The sequence below is a fragment of the Hyperolius riggenbachi genome, chromosome 10 (genome assembly GCF_040937935.1).
Source record: "Hyperolius riggenbachi isolate aHypRig1 chromosome 10, aHypRig1.pri, whole genome shotgun sequence".
NCBI classification, from domain to species: Eukaryota; Metazoa; Chordata; class Amphibia; order Anura; family Hyperoliidae; genus Hyperolius; species Hyperolius riggenbachi.
The window spans coordinates 179,792,052-179,815,365 of NC_090655.1; the positions used below are offsets into that span (position 1 = coordinate 179,792,052).

At 46.2% G+C, this 23,314-nt stretch overlaps 1 protein-coding gene across 2 annotated transcripts in view; it reads left to right on the forward strand.

Moving 5' to 3' along the window:
- Nucleotides 1-22,786, forward strand: part of TMEM72 (transmembrane protein 72) — a 103,956-nt gene extending 81,170 nt beyond the window's left edge. For both annotated transcript variants that reach the window (XM_068258015.1, XM_068258014.1), the window contains exon 5: nucleotides 21,225-22,786. In XM_068258015.1, the coding sequence (XP_068114116.1) occupies nucleotides 21,225-21,697 (473 nt within the window). In that variant the 3' untranslated portion in view covers nucleotides 21,698-22,786. The remainder of the gene's footprint in view (nucleotides 1-21,224) is intronic.
- Nucleotides 22,787-23,314: the final 528 nt, after the last annotated feature.

Genomic DNA, 23,314 nt, shown 5'->3' on the forward strand with positions numbered 1-23,314 from the left:
AGGAGGCTTTCTGCGAAGGGGTCGGCTTAGGAGGAGGCATGTGCGTTCCGGACAGGGGCTGCTGAAGTCACGCGATACTTGCGTGAGCTGCATCCCCTGTCAGAGAGCAGCTTTGTAACGTCCGTCGGCACTTCTTTCCTCCAGTCCAGCCTCTCCAGCGTAAAGTGCCCCTCCCATCCTCTCTGACATTGAGGGGAGGAGTTAAGCAGAGAAGACTTTGGCGGGGAGATTTGAAGAGGACGGCGTGGACATCAGACAAGTTACTACACACGAGGAGGTACAGTGGCATAAGGGAATCTGGAAAGAAGCAGCAGTACAGCTGAAATCAATGGAGCAAGTGCAGGTAAATAGAGGCTCTCATTCATGCTTTCTGGAAGCACCATGCTCTCCCTCAACTTTGTTAGTTGCCAGTCCAGCTTTAGCTGTATAACTGCTGTTTCCTCCATCCCCCCCCCCCCCCCCCCCCGTTTCTTATCCCGAGTCCATCCCGCGGCTCTAGCACACAGAAGCATTCCTTTGGCTAGCCTGCCTCCTGTCATTTCTGTCTCCCCACCCCCGGATTCTTCATCTTGAGTCCCCTACCTAGATTGATCGTCAGCCCAGCAGCTGCTAGAGGTAATAACATCCCCTTTCCTCCATGGTCTCCTGCACACAGCCCACCTCCTATTGTCACAATGACCAAGGGTCAGCACATAAAATATATTGTGCAAACATAAATGCTGCTGTTATCCCTAACTATAATGTACAACCTGCAGAGAAAAACACGCGCCACTGAACGAAAATGGAGGATAACTAGACTTAAAGTGGACCCAAATTAAAAATACAAGATTTCAGAAATAAAATCTATTTTCTAAATTATAAAAATAAATAGCAGCCTTTTTTCAGTTGCATGATGACAAATATAAAATATTTTACATTTATTGGAGGAACCCCTCCCTTCCTTTCAAATTGCCGGCATTTTTCCGGCAAACTGGTGGAGTAGATGGTGTCCGGCAATGGAGGAATTGCTAATGGCTGCCCCCAGTATAACCCTAGCTATGAAAAGAGAAGGGTGAAAAGCATGCACTGAAATGCTCATAGGTTTAAAGGAGTGTTTATTTATCTTTGTATGAGTCAGACTGGTGCAACTAAATATTTTGAATAAAAAAAATGTTTGGTTTGGGTCCGCTTTAAAGGAATACTATCGATACACAAGTGTTCTAAAATGACAATGTACAAATAATGTCTAAGTAGCTGTGTAAACATTTTCCTACTTTTCATGTTAAATATCAGAGGCAAAAGCTGTAATTTATTGAGGGTAGGATTTAGCTATATTGGGACAAATCAATTGCAGAAGGGGTGTCTGCTTCAATGCACAGCCAGAGTTGCATATCAGACTACAGAAAGCAAATATAAAACATATCAAACTCCGAAAGCAAAAACAATATGAAAAAGCTGTGAGAATTAGTTACATTTCCTCTGCTCTCTTCAGACAGGTCAGTCAGAAACACAGGACACAGGAGCTGCAGCTCTTGGGAGCTTTCTCTCTCTGTCACACACAGAGCTACACATAGAGTTAACTGAACAAGTGAGAGGGGAATTTCCCCTCTCCTCATGGCTCAGTCTGCCGTCAGTTTTGGCGTCAGTAAACTTTGAATGTATTTTGCTAACAGTAAACAAAGAAGTTGCTACTAAAATGTATACACCAGTACTTAGCAGCACTTCCCAAACAATTCCTGTGTCAATTGAAAAAAATATGTGAATCGATAGTATTCCTTTAACTAGGATTTCCAACAGTACAAGACTAACCTGCTGCAGTTCCACACTGCCCTTGCTCATGCGAAGCAGGAATACTATACCAAGCTCATCAGAGCACAAGCTTCCAACCCCCAGCGTCTTTTTGCCACTTTCAACTCCCTGCTTAAACCCACACCCACCCTCCGTTTCCTCCCTCTCTGCCACAGATTTAGACACCCACTTCACCAACAAAATTGTCTCCATTCGTCAGGAAATATCCAATCTCCAATCTCCACCTCCCACCCCCTCCCAACCAGCTCCTCCTCCACTCTATCCTCCCCTCACCTCCTTCACTCCTACTACCACTGAGGAAGTCAACCACCTACTGCAGACTTCCCATACCACTACTTCCCCCTTTGACCCCATCCCTTCTGATTTACTCCAGCCTCACTTCACGGAATTGGCCCCAGTCCTCACTACCCTGTTCAACCTCTCCCTATCCACAGGCACCTTCCCCTCAGATTTCAAGCAGGCCACTGTACTACCCCTGCTCAAGAAACCCTCCCTCGACCCCTCGCTACCCACCAACTACCGTCCTATCTCCCTCCTCCCCTTTGCCTCAAAACTCCTTGAGCGTCTGGCTCACAAACGCCTGACCCAGTACCTCAATGCCAACTGACTGCTAGACCCACTGCAATCTGGATTTCGGCCTGCCCAGTCAACCAAAACTGCTCTCACCAAAGTGGTCAATGACCTTGCTTTAGCTAAAGCTGAAGGTAAATATTCCATTCTCCTCCTCCTTGACCTTTCAGCAGCATTTGACACAGTAGATCATCCCCTACTCCTCCAGCCCCTCCAGTCCATGGGCATTCATGATCTTACCCTGACCTGGCTTTCATCCTACCTCTCCAACCGCTCCTCCACGACTGCCTTCAATGAGTCCTCATCCACCTCCAACCACCTCTCAGTGGGAGTCCCCCAAGACTCGGTCCTTGGCCCCCAACTGTTCACCCTATACACATCCTCCATTGGCAAGGTTATCTCCTCCATGGGTTTTAACTATCATCTGTATGCAGATGACACCCAGATCTACCTCCACACCCCTGACATATCCACCACTACCATGGACAAGGTCTCCTCCAGCCTATCAGCCATCTCCTCCTGGATGTCCGCTAGGTTCCTGAAACTAAATCTAGACAAAACAGAATTTATGATCTTCTCACCCCGGCCATCCATGAACCTCCCAGATGTGCATGTCAGTGTTAACCACACCACCATTCGCCCTACCTCTCAAGCCCGCTGTCTGGGTGTCACCCTGCTCTCCGCACTCTCCTTCACTCCCCAAATCCAAAACCTCACAAAGTCCTGCAACTTCATCCTTTGTAACATCTGTAAGATTCACCCTTTCCTGACCTCTGCCACCACCAAACTCCTCATCCATGCCCTCATTATTTCCCGCCTTGACTACTGCAATGCCCTGCAGACAGCAGGGCATTGCAGTAGTCAAGGTGGGAAATTATGAGGGCATGGATGAGGAGTCTCCCTATGACCCGAACAGCCCCACTGCAGTCCATCATGAATGTGGCAGCCAGAATTATCCACTGCTCCCATAACTCCACCACGGTGGATCCCCTCCTTGAATCCCTCCACTGGCTTCCTATCCAGTCCAGAATCAGATTCAAGATACTGTATCTGACCTACAAATCTGTCCACAAAACCTGTCCAACCTACATTTCCGATCTTACTCAGAGGTACACACCTAGCCGCTCACTCCGCTCTTCCAATGAACTTCGACTAACTGCCCTCCGCATCACCCAGTCCCATGCACGCCTTCAGGACTTCTCAAGAGTTGCTCCAACACTATGGAACTCCCTACCTCCACCCATTAGGGCAGCCCACTTCAAGAAGGCCCTCAAAACTCACCTTTTCACTCTGGCCTACTACCCCTCACAAGTGCTCACAAGTGTCCCTCCACAGCTGAACTCTGGTCCCCTACCTTTTGTGCCCTTACCTCTCCCTCTAGATTGTAAGCCTTTGGACAGGGTCCTCCTCCTTTTGTGTCCTACCTGATCATGCACCTCCATTACTGTGCACCCATGCTATGCATCTGAGTGAACCTAACTTGCCTAATCTCCATGCTCCCATCCAGTGACTGACTAAGCATTACCTTGTACTCATACTGTGCTGCATGATCTGGTCTTTCTTGTATTCATGTATTGTCATTTGCTGTATGTCACCCCTAAATATTGTCTGTAACTTAAACTAAAGTCCAGCGCTGCGTAATATGTTGGCGCTTTATAAATACAATAATTAAATAATAAATAAATAAATAGAGGCTAGTGTTTTGAGCTGTGAACAGAGAGGAATATACTGTAGAGGCTCCTATATTTAAATTCTGTTAAACAATGCAGATTGCCTGGCTGTTCTGCTGATCTTCTGCTTCTAATACTTTTAGCTATTCAGACGTTACTGCAGCCAAAGGGCTTACCAGGACAGCCAGGCAACTGGTATTGTTTAAAAGGAAATACATATGGCAGTCTTCATGTCCCTGTTAGGGCAGTTGTAATTTAAAGGAAACCTAAAGTGAGGGAATGAAGGGGCTTCTTCCAGTCTCCCCGCCGTTGATTAGAGCCCTCCGTGCTGCCTCGGCCCACTCTGTTGTGCTGCTGTCACTCCTGCCTGTGTGCACCTGCTGGATCATGCTCTTGTGGCTAACAGCCCTGAGAGGAGCTCACAATCTAATCCCTCCCATAGTCATAGCCTAATGTCCTGCCATATTATGTATTATCTTGTGCAGCACATTAAAGAGTACATAGTCATGTCATTGACTGTCCTCAGAGGAGCGCACAATCTAATCCTACCATAGTCATAGTCTAATGTCCTACCATATTATTATGATGTATTTATATAGCACTGACATCTTATGCAGCACTTTACAGAGTACACAGTCATATCACTGACCGTCTTCAGAGCTCACACTCTAATCAATGCCATATGTATGGTAACTAGGACATCACTTTATATTGAAGGAGGAGGACTCTATGCGAAGTTTTGCTGGGCAGCAGTGTCTCTGAATTACAATGCTGCTGCATACATTTGGCCTTATCCATGATACATCATGACCAAGGCCACCTTCCGGGACAAGGTCACGCTCTTTTTTTTCACCGCAGTCATAGGATGTGTGGGCCCCAGGTTAACATTTTTCTGGTGGGCCTCCAGGGTCCCAGTCTGACCCTGCCTGTCATCTTCAAGCGGCGAGTTTGAGCTGCAGAGGAGGAGACGACGAGTCAGGGACCCGGACAGAGCGGTTGCAGCCAGCGGTATCCAGGACGGATCGGGAACCCGGACGCAGCGGGCGGAGATTCAGGACGGTGAGAGCCGGAGGAGGATAGCGGAAGAGAGGAAGATCGTGTGACGGAGATACAGAGGACCTTGGCCAGCTGGAGAGAGGATCGTGTTGTCAGGCACTCAGCTCATCACTCAGCTCCTCGAATGAACTTCGCCTGACCGCATCACCCAGTCCCATGCACGCCTCCAGGACTTCTCAAGAGCTGTCCCAACACTAGGGAACACCCTACCTCCACCCATGAGGGCAGCCCCTCCTTCAACATCTTGAAAAAGGCCCTCAAAAACCACCTTTTCACTCTGGCCTATCACCCCTCACAAGTGCTCTAAACCCGCAGCTGAACTCTGGTCCCCTACCTTTCATGTCCCTACCTCTCTCTCTAGATTGTATACCTTTGGGCCGGGTCCTCCTCCTTTTGTGTCCTACCTGATCATGCACCTCCATTACTGTACACCCCAGGGGCAAACCCAGGATTTTCAAGGGGGGATTCCTGAAAGGTCTCTTTTGGCAAGCTGCACACTACTGCGCATGTGTTTTCCCACAAAATACAAATGACGCACAGCATTTCCCCACAAAATACACACAATGCGCAGTGTTTCCCTACAAAATACACATGATCCAGTAGTGTTTCGCCAAAATATATATAATGTGGCAGTGATTAAGTAGCCAGATAACCCCCCTTTATTATGGATAACGAAATTACCCTTTAGTACAGGTGACCAGATGATCCCCATTTATCGCACAGGTAGCCAGAGGAGGCCTCCCTCCCTGCATTACACTCTGGCGGCTGGTGCCGCTATAGAGCATGCGGGGAGAGCAGCAGGGGGGGATTCGGGGCAGTGGTACCCTCCCCCCTCCCCGCATGCGCCACTACACCCATGCTATGCATTTGAGTGAACTCGACTTGCCTAATCTCCATGCTCCCATCCAGTGACTGACTAAGCATTACCTTGTACTCATACTGTGCTGCGTGATCTGGTTTTTCTTGTATTCCTGTATTGTCATTTTGCTGTATGTCACCCCTAAATATTGTATGTAACCTAAACTAATGTCAAGCGCTGCGTAATATGTTGGTGCTTTATAAATACAATAAATAAATATATATATCTGATCTGAGGTCTGCTACACTTTGGTGCCACACACACAAATATATATTTCACACAGGAGAGCCCCCAGCACACACTGAGCATGCACGGGATTTCGGAGGCAAGGGGAGGGAGAGGGGAGTGTAGGGGAGTGGAGTTTGCACAGTCTGAGGTGTGGAGATAAAGATAAGATTACCTGTGTAATGATTACAAGCAAAAAATGGCAGCTCTCATTGTATAACTGGAAAAAAAAATGTATACTGTATACTGATGAGACTGTTTAAACCGCGTCTAGTTAAAAATGGCGCCGGCAAAAAAATGGCGCCCCTTCTGCCCGATATATGTTTAAAACGATATTTATCGTTTTAAAGGTTAAAATAGTGCAGACCTTTTGAACAAAATTTATCGTTTTAAAACTTTTTTTTTTGTCGTGCCTGAACGATATTTATCGTTTTAACCCTTGCTTTGCTGCCGTTTGGAAAATATCTGCCCGCCGGCTTTAATGTTTAATAGCAAAGCCCCCTTAAAAGCTACAAACACCAAATTTGCAGGGAATGTTAAGAAGAGAATTGTGAACAAGAGGAAAAATTTTTTTTCAAAAAGACCTTATAGTTTTTGAGAAAATCGATTTTGAATATTCTTCTTCTGACCGTGGGAAGATTAAACGCCCGCCGACTTTAGCGGTTAATAGCAAAGCCCCTTTAAATGCCAGAAACACCAAATGTGTAGGGAATGTTAAGAAGAATAGTGGGAACACGAAGAAAAAAAATTGTTCAAAAAGACCTTATAGTTTTTGAGAAAATCGAGTTTAAATCTTCAAAGAGGAAATGTATCTATTTAAATCGCGTACTGACATTTCCGTGGAAACTTTTTCCACCGACTTTAGCAGTTAATAGCAAAGTCCCCTTAAATCCTAGCAACACCAAATTTGCAGGATATGTTAAAAAGATACTGGGAAACAATATTTAAAAAAATAATTGAAAAATGTTATTTATTTATTTTTTTTAAATTCAAATTTGTGGGTTATGTTCAGAGTGTGGGAAATGTTTTGAAAAAAAAGACGTGGGGTCCCCCCTCCCGAGCCTCTGTAACCCCTTGTCTCCCATGCAGGCTGGGATAGCCAGAATGCGGAGCCCCGGCCGACTGGGGCTTCGCACCCTGAACAATACCAGCCCGCATGGTCCATGGTATGGGGGGGCTTCGGGGGGCAGGGGCAGCCAAGCCTTCCCCTCCCCCCCGGAGCCCTTGTCCAATCCATGGACAAGGGGCTCTTCCCCACCTCCGGTGCCCCAGGAGGAGGTGGGGGCAACGACTCCCTGGGGGGGGGGGGTTCATGGTGGCATCTGGGAGTCCCCTTTAAGAAGGGGACCCCCAGATGCCCACCCCCCTCCCAGGAGAAATGAGTATAGGGCTACTTTGTACCCCTTACCCATTTCCACAAAGGGTTAAATGAAATAAAAACACAACAACGAAAAAAGTCCTTTAATGTTCTAAATTAACCAGAAATACTTACCTGTACCTTTAAGAAAAAAATCCCACGTCAATTAGGTCCCACGACAGTATCCTCTGTCTTGCGACCTTCTGTTACATCTTGATTGAAGATCTCCGCCGCCCCGACGCCACACACGCCGCCTCCGCCGCACTGCTCTTAGCTATACTTAGTATAGCTAAGAGCAAAAAGCATCTTTAAATTTTAGCTCCAATGGTCCCCATTGGTTCCTTAACAGACCAATGGGGATCAGGAGGATCCCCATTGGTCGATAAGGAACCAATGGGGAGCCTTGGAGCCAAAATTTAAAGATGCTTTTTGTTCTCAGCTATACTAAGTATAGCTGAGAGTTGCGTCTATGCATCTATATAGACGCATTAGCGCTAGCTGCCGCTGCCCTCCCGGCCTCCCCCCACCTGTCACCCTCACCCATGCTGGCACCCATGGGTGCATTGGGTGTCAGCATGGGTGAGGGTGACAGATGGGGGGAGGCAGGGAGGGCAGCGGCAGCTAGCGCTAATGCATCTATATAGACGCATAGATGCAACTCTCAGCTATACTTAGTATAGCTGAGAGCAGTGCGGCGGAGACGGCGTGTGTGGCGTCGGGGCGGCGGAGATCTTCAATCAAGATGTATCAGAAGATCGCAAGATGGAGGATACTGTCGTGGGACCTGATTGGCGTGGGATTTTTTTTCCTAAAGGTACAGGTAAGTATTTGTGGTTAATTTAGAACATTAAAGGACTTTTCTCGTGGTTGTGTTTTTATTTCATTTAACCCTTTGTGGAAATGGGTAAGGGGCACTTTGTACCTCTATACTCATTTCTCCTGGGAGTGGGGTGGGCATCTGGGGGTCCCCTTCTTAAAGGGGACTCCCAGATGCCACCATGAACCCCCCCCCCAGGGAGTCGTCGCCCCCCGCCTCCACCTGGGGCAAGGGAGGCGGGGAAGAGCCCCTTGTCCATGGATTGGACAAGGGGCTCCAGGGGGGAGGGGGAGGCTTGGCCGCCCCTCCCCCCCAGAGCCCCCCCACACCATGGACCATGCGGGCTGGTATAGCTCAGGGTGCGAAGCCCCAGTCGGCCGGGGCTCCGCATTCTGGCTATCCCAGCCTGCATGGGGGACAAGGGGTTACAGAGGCTCGGGAGGGGGGACCCCACGTTGTTGTTTTTTTTAAATTTGGTATCAATTTTTATTTTTTTTAATGTTCTGAGTGTGGGAAATAAATTTTAAAAAAAAAACAACGTGGGGTCCCCCCTCCCGAGCCTCTGTAACCCCTTGTCCCCATGCAGGCTGGGATAGCCAGAATGCAGAGCCCCGGCTAACTGGGGCTTCGCACCCTGAGCTATACCATCCAGCATGGTCCATGGTATGGGGGGGCTTCGGGGGGAGGGGCGGTCAAGCCTTCCCCTCCCCCCCGGAGCCCTTGTCCAATCCATGGACAAGGGGCTCTTACCCACCTCCGGTGCCCCAGGAGGAGGTGGGGGCGACGACTCCCTGGGGGGGGTTCATGGTGGCATCTGGGAGTCCCCTTTAAGAAGGGGACCCCAAGATGCCCACCCCCCTCCCAGGAGAAATGAGTATAGGGCTACTTTGTACCCCTTCCCCATTTCAACAAAGGGTTAAATGAAATAAAAACACAACCACGAGAAAAGTATTTTAATAATCTTAATTAACCACAAATACTTACCTGTACCTTTAAAAAAAATGTTCCCACGCCGATATATCCTCGGAAATGATCCAACGAATAACAATATCCTCTTATCTTGCGATCTTCAAATAACTTGATTGAAGATCTCCCACGCCAATTAGAATACTATACCTTACAATGCGTCCTGCGTAGGGACGCATAGCACGGCTCCCGCTGTCCTCCCCGCCTCCTCACCTGTCACCCTCACCTAGCCTGGCACCTGGTGCACCCATGGGTGCCACCCTAGGTGAGGGTGACAGGTGCAGGCAGACGGGGAGAGACAGCGGAGCTGGCAGCTATACGTCCGCACAGGACGCATCCTAAGGTATAGTAACCGGCTCATAAATGAGCCGGTTCTTTTTGTATTAAATCAAATGAATCGATTCATTTGATTCAATACAAAAAGAACCGGCTCATTTATGAGCCGGTTACTATACCTTAGGATGCGTCCTGTGCAGACGTATAGCTGCCAGCTCCACTGTCTCTCCCCGTCTGCCTGCACCTGTCACCCTCACCTAGGGTGGCACCCATGGGTGCACCAGGTGCCAGGCTAGGTGAGGGTGACAGGTGAGGAGGCGGGGAGGACAGCGGGAGCCGTGCTATGCGTCCCCATGCAGGACACATTGTAAGGTATAGTATTCTAATTGGCGTGGGAGATCTTCAATCAAGTTATTTGAAGATCGCAAGATAAGAGGATATTGTTATTCGTTGGATCATTTCCGAGGATATATTGGCGTGGGAACATTTTTTTTTAAAGTACAGGTAAATATTTGTGGTTAATTAAGATTATTAAAATACTTTTCTCGTGGTGGGGTTTTTATTTCATTTAACCCTTTGTTGAAATGGGGAATGGGTACAAAGTAGCCCTATACTCATTTCTCCTGGTAGGGGGGTGGGCATCTTGGGGTCCCCTTCTTAAAGGGGACTCCCAGATGCCACCATGAACCCCCCCCCCCCCCAGGGAGTCGTCGCCCCCACCTCCTCCTGGGGCACCGGAGGTGGGGAAGAGCCCCTTGTCCATGGATTGGACAAGGGCTCCGGGGGGGAGGGGAAGGCTTGGCCGCCCCTCCCCCCCGAAGCCCCCCCATACCATGGACCATGCGGGCTGGTATAGCTCAGGGTGCGAAGCCCCAGTCGGCCGGGGCTCCGCATTCTGGCTATCCCAGCCTGCATGGGGGACAAGGGGTTACAGAGGCTCGGGAGGGGGGACCCCACGTCGTTTTTTTTAAAATTTATTTCCCACACTCAGAACATTAAAAAAATAAAAATTGATAACAAATTTAAAAAAAAAATGACGTGGGGTCCCCCTCCCGAGCCTCTGTAACCCCATGTCCCCCATGCAGGCTGGGATAGCCAGAATGCGCAGCCCCGGCAGCTGGGGCTTCGCACCCTGAGCTATACCAGCCCGCATGGTCCATGGTGTGGGGCGGCTCCGGGGGGGAGGGGCGGCCAAGCCTCCCTCTCCCCTCCGGAGCCCCTTGTCCAATCCATGGACAAGGGGCTCTTCCCCCGCCTCCCTTGCCCCAGGTGGAGGCGGGGGGCGATGACTCCCTGGGGGGGGGGTTCATGGTGGCATCTGGAAGTCCCCCTTTAAGAAGGGGACCCCCAGATGCCCACCCCCCTCCCAGGAGAAATGAGTATAGAGGTACAAAGTGCCCCTTACCCATTTCCACAAAGGGTTAAATGAAATAAAAACACAACCACGAGAAAAGTCCTTTAATGTTCTAAATTAACCACAAATACTTACCTGTACCTTTAAGAAAAAAATCCCACGCCAATCAGGTCCCACGACAGTATCCTCCATCTTGCGATCTTCTGATACATCTTGATTGAAGATCTCCGCCGCCCCGACGCCACACACGCCGCCTCCGCCACACTGCTCTCAGCTATACTAAGTATAGCTGAGAGTTGCGTCTATGCGTCTATATAGACGCATTAGCGCTAGCTGCCGCTGCCCTCCCTGCCTCCCCCCACCTGTCACCCTCACCCATGCTGACACCCAATGCACCCATGGGTGCCAGCATGGGTGAGGGTGACAGGTGGGGGGAGGCCGGGAGGGCAGCGGCAGCTAGCGCTAATGCGTCTATATAGATGCATAGACGCAACTCTCAGCTATACTTAGTATAGCTGAGAACAAAAAGCATCTTTAAATTTTGGCTCCAAGGCTCCCCATTGGTTCCTTATCGACCAATGGGGATCCTCCTGATCCCCATTGGTCTGTTAAGGAACCAATTGGGACCATTGGAGCTAAAATTTAAAGATGCTTTTTGCTCTTAGCTATACTAAGTATAGCTGAGAGCAGTGCGGCGGAGGCGGCGTGTGTGGCGTCGGGGCGGCGGAGATCTTCAATCAAGATGTAACAGAAGGTCGCAAGACAGAGGATACTGTCGTGGGACCTAATTGACGTGGGATTTTTTTCTTAAAGGTACAGGTAAGTATTTCTGGTTAATTTAGAACATTAAAGGACTTTTTTCGTTGTTGTGTTTATATTTCATTTAACCCTTTGTGGAAATGGGTAAGGGGTACAAAGTAGCCCTATACTCATTTCTCCTGGGAGGGGGGTGGGCATCTGGGGGTCCCCTTCTTAAAGGGGACTCCCAGATGCCACCATGACCCCCCCCCCCAGGGAGTCGTCGTCCCCACCTCCTCCTGGGGCACCGGAGGTGGGGAAGAGCCCCTTGTCCATGGATTGGACAAGGGCTCCGGGGGGGAGGGGAAGGCTTGGCCGCCCCTCCCCCCCGAAGCCCCCCCATACCATGGACCATGCGGGCTGGTATAGCTCAGGGTGCGAAGCCCCAGTCGGCCGGGGCTCCGCATTCTGGCTATCCCAGCCTGCATGGGAGATAAGGGGTTACAGAGGCTCGGGAGGGGGGGACCCCACGTCATTTTTTTCAAAACATTTCCCACACTCTGAACATAACCCACAAATTTTAATTTAAAAAAATAAATAACATTTTTCAATTATTTTTTTTAAATATTGTTTCCCAGTATCTTTTTAACATATCCTGCAAATTTAGTGTTGCTAGGATTTAAGGGGACTTTGCTATTAACTGCTAAAGTCGGCGGAAAAAGTTTCCACGGAAATGTCAGTACGCGATTTAAATAGATACATTTCCTCTTTGAAGATTTAAACTCGATTTTCTCAAAAACTATAAGGTCTTTTTGAACAATTTTTTTTCTTCGTGTTCCCACTATTCTTCTTAACATTCCCTACACATTTGGTTTTTCTGGCATTTAAAGGGGCTTTGCTATTAACCGCTAAAGTCGGCGGGCGTTTAATTTTCCCACGGTCAGAAGAAGAATATTCAAAATCGATTTTCTCAAAAACTATAAGGTCTTTTTGAATTTTTTTTTTCCTCTTGTTCACAATTTTCTTCTTAACATTCCCTGCAAATTTGGTGTTTGTAGCTTTTAAGGGGGCTTTGCTATTAAACATTAAAGCCGGCGGGCAGATATTTTCCAAACGACAGCAAAGCAAGGGTTAAAACGATAAATATCGTTTGGGAGCCATACAAATATAAATATAAACGATAAATATCATTTTTAAAGCCGGCGCCATTTTTTAGCTGTCAAAAACGAAAAATACCTAGCGATAGTGGTTCTCTATGGGGCGCCGTTTTTTAACTACGATAACTGGCGCCATTTTTATCGGACCCCGTTTAAACCATCTAAACTTAACTAAACTAAATAAAGACAAGTTACTTTTTTATAGTTAGTTTTTCACCTCGGATCTGCTTTAAGGTTCTATTTTGAGTCACTAGAATGCTAGCCGAATGGCAGATGGATATAGTGTTCATACAGATGTGTTAGTCACCCCTAAAAAATGCATCAACGATATTCTCCATCCAGGCATGTTAGAAAGCCATGGAAAGCTAGGCAGGTTTAGTACATAAGCGTGGTCTCACCTCAAAGTAATCTGCTATATATATCAGAATCAGAATCAGAATAACATTTATTTCGCCAAGTACAACGGTGGTTGTACCCGGAATTATTTTTGGCTCAGACAGGGTCGGAGATGGTACAAACACATGCATGCAATCCAACATGTACAGTCAGGTACAGTAGTACAAGTAGCATATACCTATATATACAGCACACTAGCTATAATGACGGACGCGTGGAAGAGTCTGGAGAGCTGTGTGAGGGGAGCAGCCGGTGGCCATCTGCCGGTGGCGCTCGCTCAGCTCCGCAGCAGCTCCAGGCGCCCCTCCGTGTGTCCTGGAGAGAGTGGACAGCGAAAGAGAGAGAGAAACAGCAGGAATAGCTAAGAGACTTAGGAAGGAAAGAGAAAAGAGAAAGAACCAGGGCAAGAGGAGAGAGACAGAGGCAGAGTCCCCCCCCCCCCCCCCCCTAGGGCTGCAGGATAAAAAAAAGCACCCTAGGGTCCGACAAAACAGTCCAAACAGAGTCTATCCCCGTGGAGAAGTTGCCAGGTGTATAAGAGACACAAGTCCTGTTCATAAACAATGCAGAGAACACTTCGCCTCACAGAGGCTCTCACCCTCCTTATAGACAGCTTAGCAGAGTGGAGATATGGCTTAGTTCCAGTATGTTACTCCGGAATTCCAGGCTTTCCAAACTTATCCAGATCATGTGTGCACATGTAAAGATGAGCATTGAATGCAGGCCGCTCCATCCTCCTCATTTAAGCCATCTCATACTTGCAAACAGCCATGGCACCTGTATAGGCTGGAAAGGACGGCGGTTCCGTATCTGCACTTGGAGCGCGGTGATGTACGTCTCACCACACGTATCGACCGCTTCCAGCCTTAATCATGTGATCACAGCCTATACAGGTGGAGATCTCAGGTGTGCGTGCTATGTATGTGTGATATGAGTATTTGTTAGGAAACGATAATTCATGTAATTATAATTATAAGAATTAATTTAAAATTGATAAAAAAAAAGTACAATATCAAAATATTGAAAACTTAAAATGATAATTTAAAAAAAATTATAATTGTGAAAACGAATTTTAGCATTGTAAAACGATAAATAATAATAGGCGGTAAAAAGTTTAACGGGCACCCGATTCGTCCAGTTTTGTGCCGAATAGCCAATATTTAACATTGGAGTCAATGGTGATGCCCGATTTGTCCCCGTGTCATATGCACCAGATTTTCCTGCTTCCGCCCCAAACTGCTGCACAGAGGGTCAGGCCCCATTTCTTTATGCAACTGTGTTTGTGTGAGTGTATGCACCTTTATTCATCCTCCATCAATAAAAAACTAAAAAAAACAAATTATCTAAGTAAAAAGCTTGCTCCATTTTGATATAAAATACCACATACAAATATTAAGCTTCCTAATATAGGCATAGCTTATATCCTCAATGTAGTTATTCAAGATAAAACTATTCGTAGTATTTGTAAAGTTAGAGATCATAATATGCTGAATGTACAAGAATAATGCATTTGAACTCTATTTTAATCCTTCAAGATTACAGTACTGAGGACAGGCTGCTGTTTTTCTTTTTTTGTTCTTTCCTCCTACCCTCTTTCTCATTTCTTATTTACTACTTAAGAATACGTCTTCTTATGTTTCATATTTATAGTTGTGTGGCTAAAGCAGGAATTCTTAGTATTCTTCCATTTTTTCTCTGACAGTTATGACAGTCTGACAGTTATTTAATATCATAATATATAAAATGTAAAAACTTCTGGCTTATCTCTTCACTTTGATATTAAAAGCTCAGTCTTCTAAAAGATGTTAACAGGCAAATAAGGTTAATACTTCTACTGTCATAGTGTAATGTTCAAACATATAACTTAAAAAAACGCCATGCTGTTCTTGACATTCCTTTTTACATTTAAACCTTATAAGCCAAGGCCATGGCTCACCTCAATTTGCATTACTGTCTTTGAGGTAGTCATTCTATCTGGAGGCTAAAGTGCTTAAAGGATGCATGAGGCTAAACACATTACTGTAGATTTACTTTCCTGGGGCTTCCTCCAGCCCCTAGAAGTCTATGTGTCCCATGCTACAGTTCTGTTGTCAGCCACCCTTTTGGGATCCCCTCCATAGCGGCTTTTTGCCTTGAACTGAAAAAATATTTAAAGTATTTTTAAAGGTAAAAATAAGAGAGAAGAGGAGAAGTTCACGGAGACCGTTAATTAACAATTTTATTATGTAGAGGTCTTAAAATTGGGTCGGGTAAAAATGTATATTTTAATTAATAGTTTTTACTGCGTCCTATTGATTTTCTTCTACCCCATTACATTTCCCCACTTGACCTGTGGTCCTCCTTCCGAAGGAAGTGGTCCCCTTAGGGGTCTAGTGACCTCCAAAATGCATCCTTGGAAGTCTACTGCCCCCTTTATGCTTCCCTGATGGTTCCCCCTAACTTTGGCGGTTAGTGGCCACCTTTAGCTTCCCCGGTGGTCAGTGATCCCCTGACATAGCCCTGTGACATAATGTATCCCCCTCCCTGCTGGTCCAGTAGGTCTCCTTAATTCCCTGGTGGTCCAGTGGGTCCCTAGTGGTCTACTGTCCTGGGTAAGATAACGATATAAAAGCATTAATAGTTAGCTTGGTCTTCCTTTAGCCTGTCGGCTCCCATGCCATCCTCCCGAGATGCTCCGATCCTCTGCTGGCCAACGTGGCATCCCCATTCGTGCTGTTTTGTGAATGCACGGCAAAGCCGCACACCCCTATTACTCTCCCATCACCAGGAGCCCAATAGGGGCACGTGCAGCCATGCCATGGATGTGCAGTACAACATGCCTTGGGACGACTAGAGAGAGAGACTGGGCCAGCCAGAGGAGGATACAATCATCTTGGGAGGACAGCGAGGGAATCCACAGGGCTTGAGTAAGTCACAGGTAAGTACAAATGCTTTTATATAGTTGGACTGGGGTACACTTTATTCCCTGGTGGTCCAGTATTGTGGTCCAGTGGAGGCCCTTTAGTCCCTGGTGGTCTAGTGAAGGCATGGTGGGTATGTATTAATTACCTCCCCTAGGTCTAGCGATGAGCAGCTCTCCTGCCTCCTCTCTGGTCGGCATCCAGCCTCGCACTGTCGCTAAGTAACGGCTCCTACTTGATGACGTCATCCAGCTGGGACCCAACACTAGGGGCAGTGTGATGCTGGATATCGTGCAGTTCGGAGGGGGAAAGATGATCACTGTGGGAACCGAGTTGAGAGCCATTCTTCTCCCACAGCTGTGATCATAGTGGTCACGTGATCAGGAGCCAATCTCCATGGCTTCTGATCAGTGAGGGGAGATGTCAGCTGTCAAATGATGCGTACAATAACGGCGCAAAAAGTAGGTAGCATAAACCCTATGCTGCTTCAGACTTATCCAGCTACAAGTTGGTCGTAGGATTAAGGGCCCGTTTCCACTAGTGTGGTGCGATTTCTTTGAGGAAAACGCATAAACGAATTTGCATGCAGATGCAAATTTGAATCCGTTTGTATGCAAATTTTCATGCGAATTCACATGCGTTTTCGTGTATTTTTGTAAGTATGTGATTTTAACCAGGTCAGTGTCTGTGTGTTTTTTTACATTGATTTTACACGAAAACGTATGCAAATTCACATGGAAAATTTGCCTAGCGAAAATGCATGTGAATTTCATATTAAATACATGACATGCGAATCGCACACTAGCCTTGCGGTGTGCGAATTCTGATGGCTCTGCTGTGCAGATTTTTTCTGCACAGTCCACTGCACAGATTTCCTGGCAAGTGGAAACAGGCCTATTGACTATTATTGGCTATGCGAATCTGCATGCAGAAAACGCATGCAGATTCGCTCTAGTGGAAACGGGCCCTAATGCTTGGCGACCCTGGGGTGGTAGGGATGGCTTGTTACTTTAATAGTTTATGTGCAAAAATCACTTGTAGAATTTTGACAGTTATGCTGATTTTAAACTAGCAAACTGACTAAAGAGATCCAGTTTGGATCATTTACGGTATGTAATTTAACATCCATGAAATTATAGACAGATGTATTCTGTGGGCTTGTGCACATCTCCCTTGGTGTTTTAGGCATTTTAACCCTTAGACTGCCAACTATTCTTTTTTTTTTTTTTTTTTTAGAGATCCATGCCAGTGCCATCTATTAGTCAGTAGGGATGTCATTGAGATGCAAATAAATTTGAGATGATTGAGAATTATGTTAATTATTATGATACAGAATTATGCTAATTATTATGAAAATCTATTGTAAAATGGACTATTCAAATCTTGATGTAAAAGCATATTTGCAGTAACATTTCCACAATTCTGCATAATCTTAGAAGAGTTTGCATAATTCATGTAAAGTAGAGAGTTGGCACTGAGCCAAAACTGTGTACCAAATTCTTTGTAGACATCTGTGGCATAGGAATATGAGGAAACAAAAATGCGTATAGCTACCGATGCAAGCGGAAGTAGTGTTGTACTAAAATGCAGGACCAGATTTAAGCCAAGGCCACATAGGCCATGGCCTAGGGCACCACAGGATCAAGGGTGGATGGGCAGCAGGCTATATTGGGGGGGGGGGGGGCGAAGGGTCATCTGGCTTCTTATACTAAAGGAGGGGATGGGTCATCAGATCTAAACTGGAGGAGGGGGGGTTATCTGGCTACCTACCAGGGCCGGACCAAGGCAGAGGCGAGAGAGGTTCCAGCCTCAGGGCGCAAAGTAGGAGGGGGCGCACAACTCAGCTATCTAACTAACCAGGGGGAAATAAGAGTGTGTGATGGCTGGGATGGGAGGGATGGAGGAGCGCACTTTGGTGTCTCAGCCTTGGGTGCTGGAGGACCTTGTCCTGGCTTTGCTACCTACACTGGAGGTGGTGGGGTGAAGGGTCATCTGGCTGCCTATACTAGAGGGAAGGGTCATCTGGCTACCTATACTGAAGGAGGCAGCCGCTGACAGTGGCCTTGGCCGGTAACGAGTACAAATCCAGTACTGCTAAAATGCCTTCAATGGCATGTGGATGTGAAAACACAGAACACCAGTAGATGTCTGTGGCAGTCTAAGGGTTAATACCCTATACTGCTTATGTGCGCATTCTTTTACAAGAAAAAAAAAGCTTAATATTAAGACACAGCTATAGGTATTTATCCCTCGCATACCAAATGGATTACTAAAGGAGAAAGAAGTTTGCATGCAGTAAAGTGAATGTGTATTCACTACAAATATTAGTTTATAGTGAGGAAAGTGTAAATTAACAAGAGCATACCTGTGCACACTTTCCATTTTGTTTTTGCTTCAAGAGTTCATAGACCAGTTCTTCTATATGTAAATGAGGCAGTCAAACAACAATTAAATACAGCCTGGTTCTCCTGCAAAATAAATACAACACAAATACTATTATCTTGCAAAGATAGGTAAAACAGAGGGACCAAGAAGGATAATATACACTAAAACCTGTTTTAAAAGGGGTTAATGGTAGACTTACCTCGGATGACTCGATATTGTCAGATTAAAAAAATGAATGAAGAATAGTCTACCTCACACTGTTGTGGCTGCTCTTTACACTCACACTTGAATTATAGCACTTTAGGTAAGAACATGAGACTGCAGAAAATTTCAGTTACCTTTACTACTATGCATACAATGAATTATCTCATATATTTATTTTCAGTTCCGGTTTGGGTTAAAGGTCTACTCCAGAAAACAAATATTGGATATTAGAGCAAAGGTGGCCATACATCAGGTGACTTGGCGCTGGATCATCCATCCAATTCGATTATTATCGGAATTGGATGAAAATTGGTGCCTCCAAGTACATGCCTTATTGACAATGTGACCAATTTTGGTCCAAAATTGGTCGCCGGTAATCGATTGGACATGATGCAAGATTTAGGGCCTATTTGCTTAATCGTGTGCACAGCAGTAACGAGGAGCAATATTGGGGTGAGCGACGAACGCAACAAGACACCCGACATTATGCAGGAGAACAGAGGCGCCAAAAGAATAAAAGGAAGCTAGATGAGCTTAAAAACCAAATTCTTGGTAAATAGAGGAGGTAGTGGTGGACTTACCTCCTCCAAGTAGACACACAACGACTGTAGTAGAGACAATCAATATATTTTATTTATAAACTCCAAATATGCAACGCGTTTCGCAGGTTTGATCCCGCTTCATCAGGCAATAACAACGGAGCAATAGCATATGTGGTTAGTAGAAGAGCCAGGCACCTCTGTTAACCCCCGACATTGTTCTCCCTAATGTGTAGTGTGCCCCTCCATGGTGCCCAGTGCACTATACATTACCTATCCGTGGCTGCTGCTTGTCCTCCACTGGCTCCGGAGCCCTTGCTCCATACATACACATCACATGGTTGCCGAGTAATGGGGGGGCGCTTATGTGATGTCACACATGCTCCCACACATATGCCAGCAGCCACATGGGGTGCATGTATGGAGCAAGGGCTCCTGGAGCCAGCAGGGGACAAGCGGAGGACAGGTAATGGCTAGAGCAGAGGGTGGTGAAGGGGAGAGCACATTACACATTAGGGATGACAGTGGCGGTGCACAAGCGGTGCCAATTCCCAAGACATTTCATGCTGAAATTGTTTGGGAATAGGCAGCTAACAGATCTCTCTTTCTAATTGATTAGAGAGAGATATGTGTCTCTTGGTCGAGTTTGTCCATCATCGCTAGGCTACCTTTAAGGGTTAGAACCTCTTTTTATCTTTTACATTTTTCTGTGCCCATTTCAGAGCTGGATTATCCACAAGCAGGGATGTACCAATGGAGGCTGCAGCATCTGCATTCACAGGGGCCCCCTGGCGCCCACTCAGGGCCATTTTGGGGGACAGGAGGGGTAGCAGCATGAGGAGAGAGCATGGCCGCACATCAGCGGGCAGGGGGGACAGTCTCCCCCTCCCTTACCTCAGGCTCTCCCCTCAGCGCGCTCCCTTCCTGCAATTATCAGTGGCTGCAGGCGGTTGCAGGAACACATACCTCCATGCGTTCCACGTGCCGGAGGTTCCTCTCTCTAAGTGTCTGACGCTACTCCCTGTTTAAACAGGAAGTAGCGTGAGGCACTTAGAGATCGGACCTCGGCGGAGAATGGAGATATGTGTTCCTGCCAACGCCCGCTGCCACTGATAATTGCAGGAGGGGAGCGCACTGAGGGGAAAGCCCGTGGTAAGGGAGGGGGGGACAGTCCCCCCTTCCCGCCGATCTAGGTGGCCACACTCTCTCCTCATGTGCGACCCCTCCTGCTCCCCAAAACTGCCCTGAGCAGGCCCTGGGGGGGATATAATATGGGTGGCCCCGGTGATTGTTTTTGTAGAGGGTCCTGGTGATTTCTAGTTACGCCCCTGTCCACAAGGCAAAACTAGGCAGTTGCCTAGGGCCTGTAGAGAGTCGGGGGGCCTGGTGCTAGCCCCCACCAAATCTTACTAAAAAAGCCAGGTCAGCAGCAGCAGTGGGCAAAAACTGTTATCTTGCCTAGAGCCTCATGTAATTTTAATTCATTTCTGGGCTTTTTGGAAAATTTTACCTCACTTCCTGCACTTGGGAGTCTCTATTACTGAAAGATAAGATCCAGTGCTGTTGGGGACAGGAAATTGGATATTACCACACAAAGTCAACAGGAGTACTAGCACAAAAAGCAATACAATTTCTAACCCCTTCTCACATTATATAAAACTACTTTTTTCCATAGAGGAGGGCTTTAAAAATTTGATTTTTTTTCTGCACATGAATGGAATCTAAAGTAGGCACCAGTCCAAGTCAATTTAGTAAATCTTTAACACTTCTTTGCAGTTCATACATATTGCGGTTGTGGAGAATTTACAAGAAAAACATACTGTATAATGTGTAGTGTAATATGATAGTCATAAAGACTTCACAGCTGTTTTACTCCATCAAAGTGGAAAAACTGTAGCAAATAGTTGACTGAATGCAAAACATTTAGCTCATGAATGGTAATCCAGCTTTCTCATGCTTTCTTGTAGGAACCATGTTAGTTGTTACTGGTCTGGCCTATCTTCTCTTGAGCAAGCGGAAGAAGACCAAAGACAAAGAAGGCATCTCACAGGCTGAGTATTATACAGATCCCTCTACTACAGCCATTGCTATGACCAGAGCTGGGGATACAGAACAAACATACACATTTAATGGTACCTTACGTGAAAAGAGAGAGTCTCTGCTCACTCAGATGAGGAGTATTCTCAAAGTAAAAAAAGAGAGTAAACCATTAAAGACAGCAGGGTTGGAACAAATTCATGTTGATGCCTCTACAGACACATCTTCCAAAAAGAAGCAGGTTCACTTTGAAGAGAAAGTTATCAAAATCATACCTGTGGAAGCTGGCATCCTTGAAGACCAGGACAGTGAGCTTGAAGAAACGTCAGACACTATTCCTATTATACCCAATGAACCCAGACTACTACCCAATGTCTTACCTGTGACACCTGGAATGTTTTAAGGTTTCATATTTTGATAACCAGACATTCTAAAGTATAAACTATTTTATTTTACGGTCAAAAAATGAGTGCAAGAATCAAACTCTTGAAAGACCATCTTTGTCTGAATGAAAAGATAAACATCCTGGAAGATGTACTGAACATGTCGTTGATCAAAGACATACTTGTTCATTCACCTGTGCTACATGATGATTACAGCACCAATCCTCTAGTAAACTATGATGGATGTAAAGATCACTGAAGTATGAACAGTGTTTTTTTGTGTGAGAAATAACTTTGTTACATGGTGTAGATGTTGAATTTCCTGTACATTTTTAATACGTATAAAGCTCTTCAAAACCAATGCCTATCTAATATGACTAAACAGTAAAAACTAGAAATGTTACTGAAATGTGTACAAATCAAATATACTGTATTTTTTGGACTGTAAGGGCTTGTTCACATTATGAGCGATTTTGATTATTTTAAAAGCACTTGTGCAATGTTAGCTAACAAAATTGCTTAGCACTTGTGATTGCGCTGGTGATTTATTATGCGCACAAGGTTTTAAGGTGTCCATACACTCGTCAGATTAGCAGCAGATAGATCATCAGATAGATTTCTTATCTATCTGATGTGTTTAGGAACATTTTTTACTAGGATTAGAATTCCAATAGATTTCAGTTTGAAATCTATTGAAAATCGATCTGATGGCTTTTTTTTTGCCATCAGATTTCCATTAGGGACAATGCAAAATGAAAAGCAATCTCAACAGATCGACCTGGATTTTCCACCATGCCAGATCGATTGAAATCAATCGAAATCGGCCGCCAATCGGTCGATCAGTCAACCGATTTGCAATCGATCAATCGACCAGATTTTGATCGATCGATCGGCCAGAAAATCGGCTGAGTGTATGGCCCCCTTTAGACTCACTTTTTCTTCCCCAAAATTGGGGGGGGGGGGGAATGTCACTGTGAATATAGTCCAAATGCAGGGAGTTCCTGACTTGTGAATGCCTGCCAATACGAACCTCCAACCCGCCGCAATGTCAGGGCCTCCCTGTACTGTGCCCATGCAGAGGAGGACAAAGGGGGAATAAACGGAGGATACAGGGGGACACGAAGGGGCATAGAGGAAGACACAAGGGGGGCACAACGGGGCATAGAGGAGGGGACAAAGGAGCATGGATGAGGGGACAAAGGGGCATAGAGGAGGGGGAAAATGGAGGACACAGGGGGCATAGAGGAGGACAGAGGCGGACACATGGGGGACACAGGAGGACACAAGTGGGGTAGAGGAGGACACAGGGAGACACAAGGGGCATGAGCTACAAAGGGGGCATAAGCCACATGATGCCCCTTCACCATAGATGCACCAGGTTTAGCATATATATATATATATATATATATATATATATATATATATGTGTGTGTGTGTGTGTGTGTGTGTATATATATACAGGGTGGGCCATTTATATGGATACACCTTAATAAAATGGGAATGGTTGGTGACATTAACTTCCTGTTTGTGGCACAAATGCAAACTTGGGGGCTGCAGCATTTTTTAGATTTCTAAGGCGTTTCTGCTTTAATGTTAAGGTATAGGAAAGTGGAAAACCGCTATGGAAAATGCTAAAC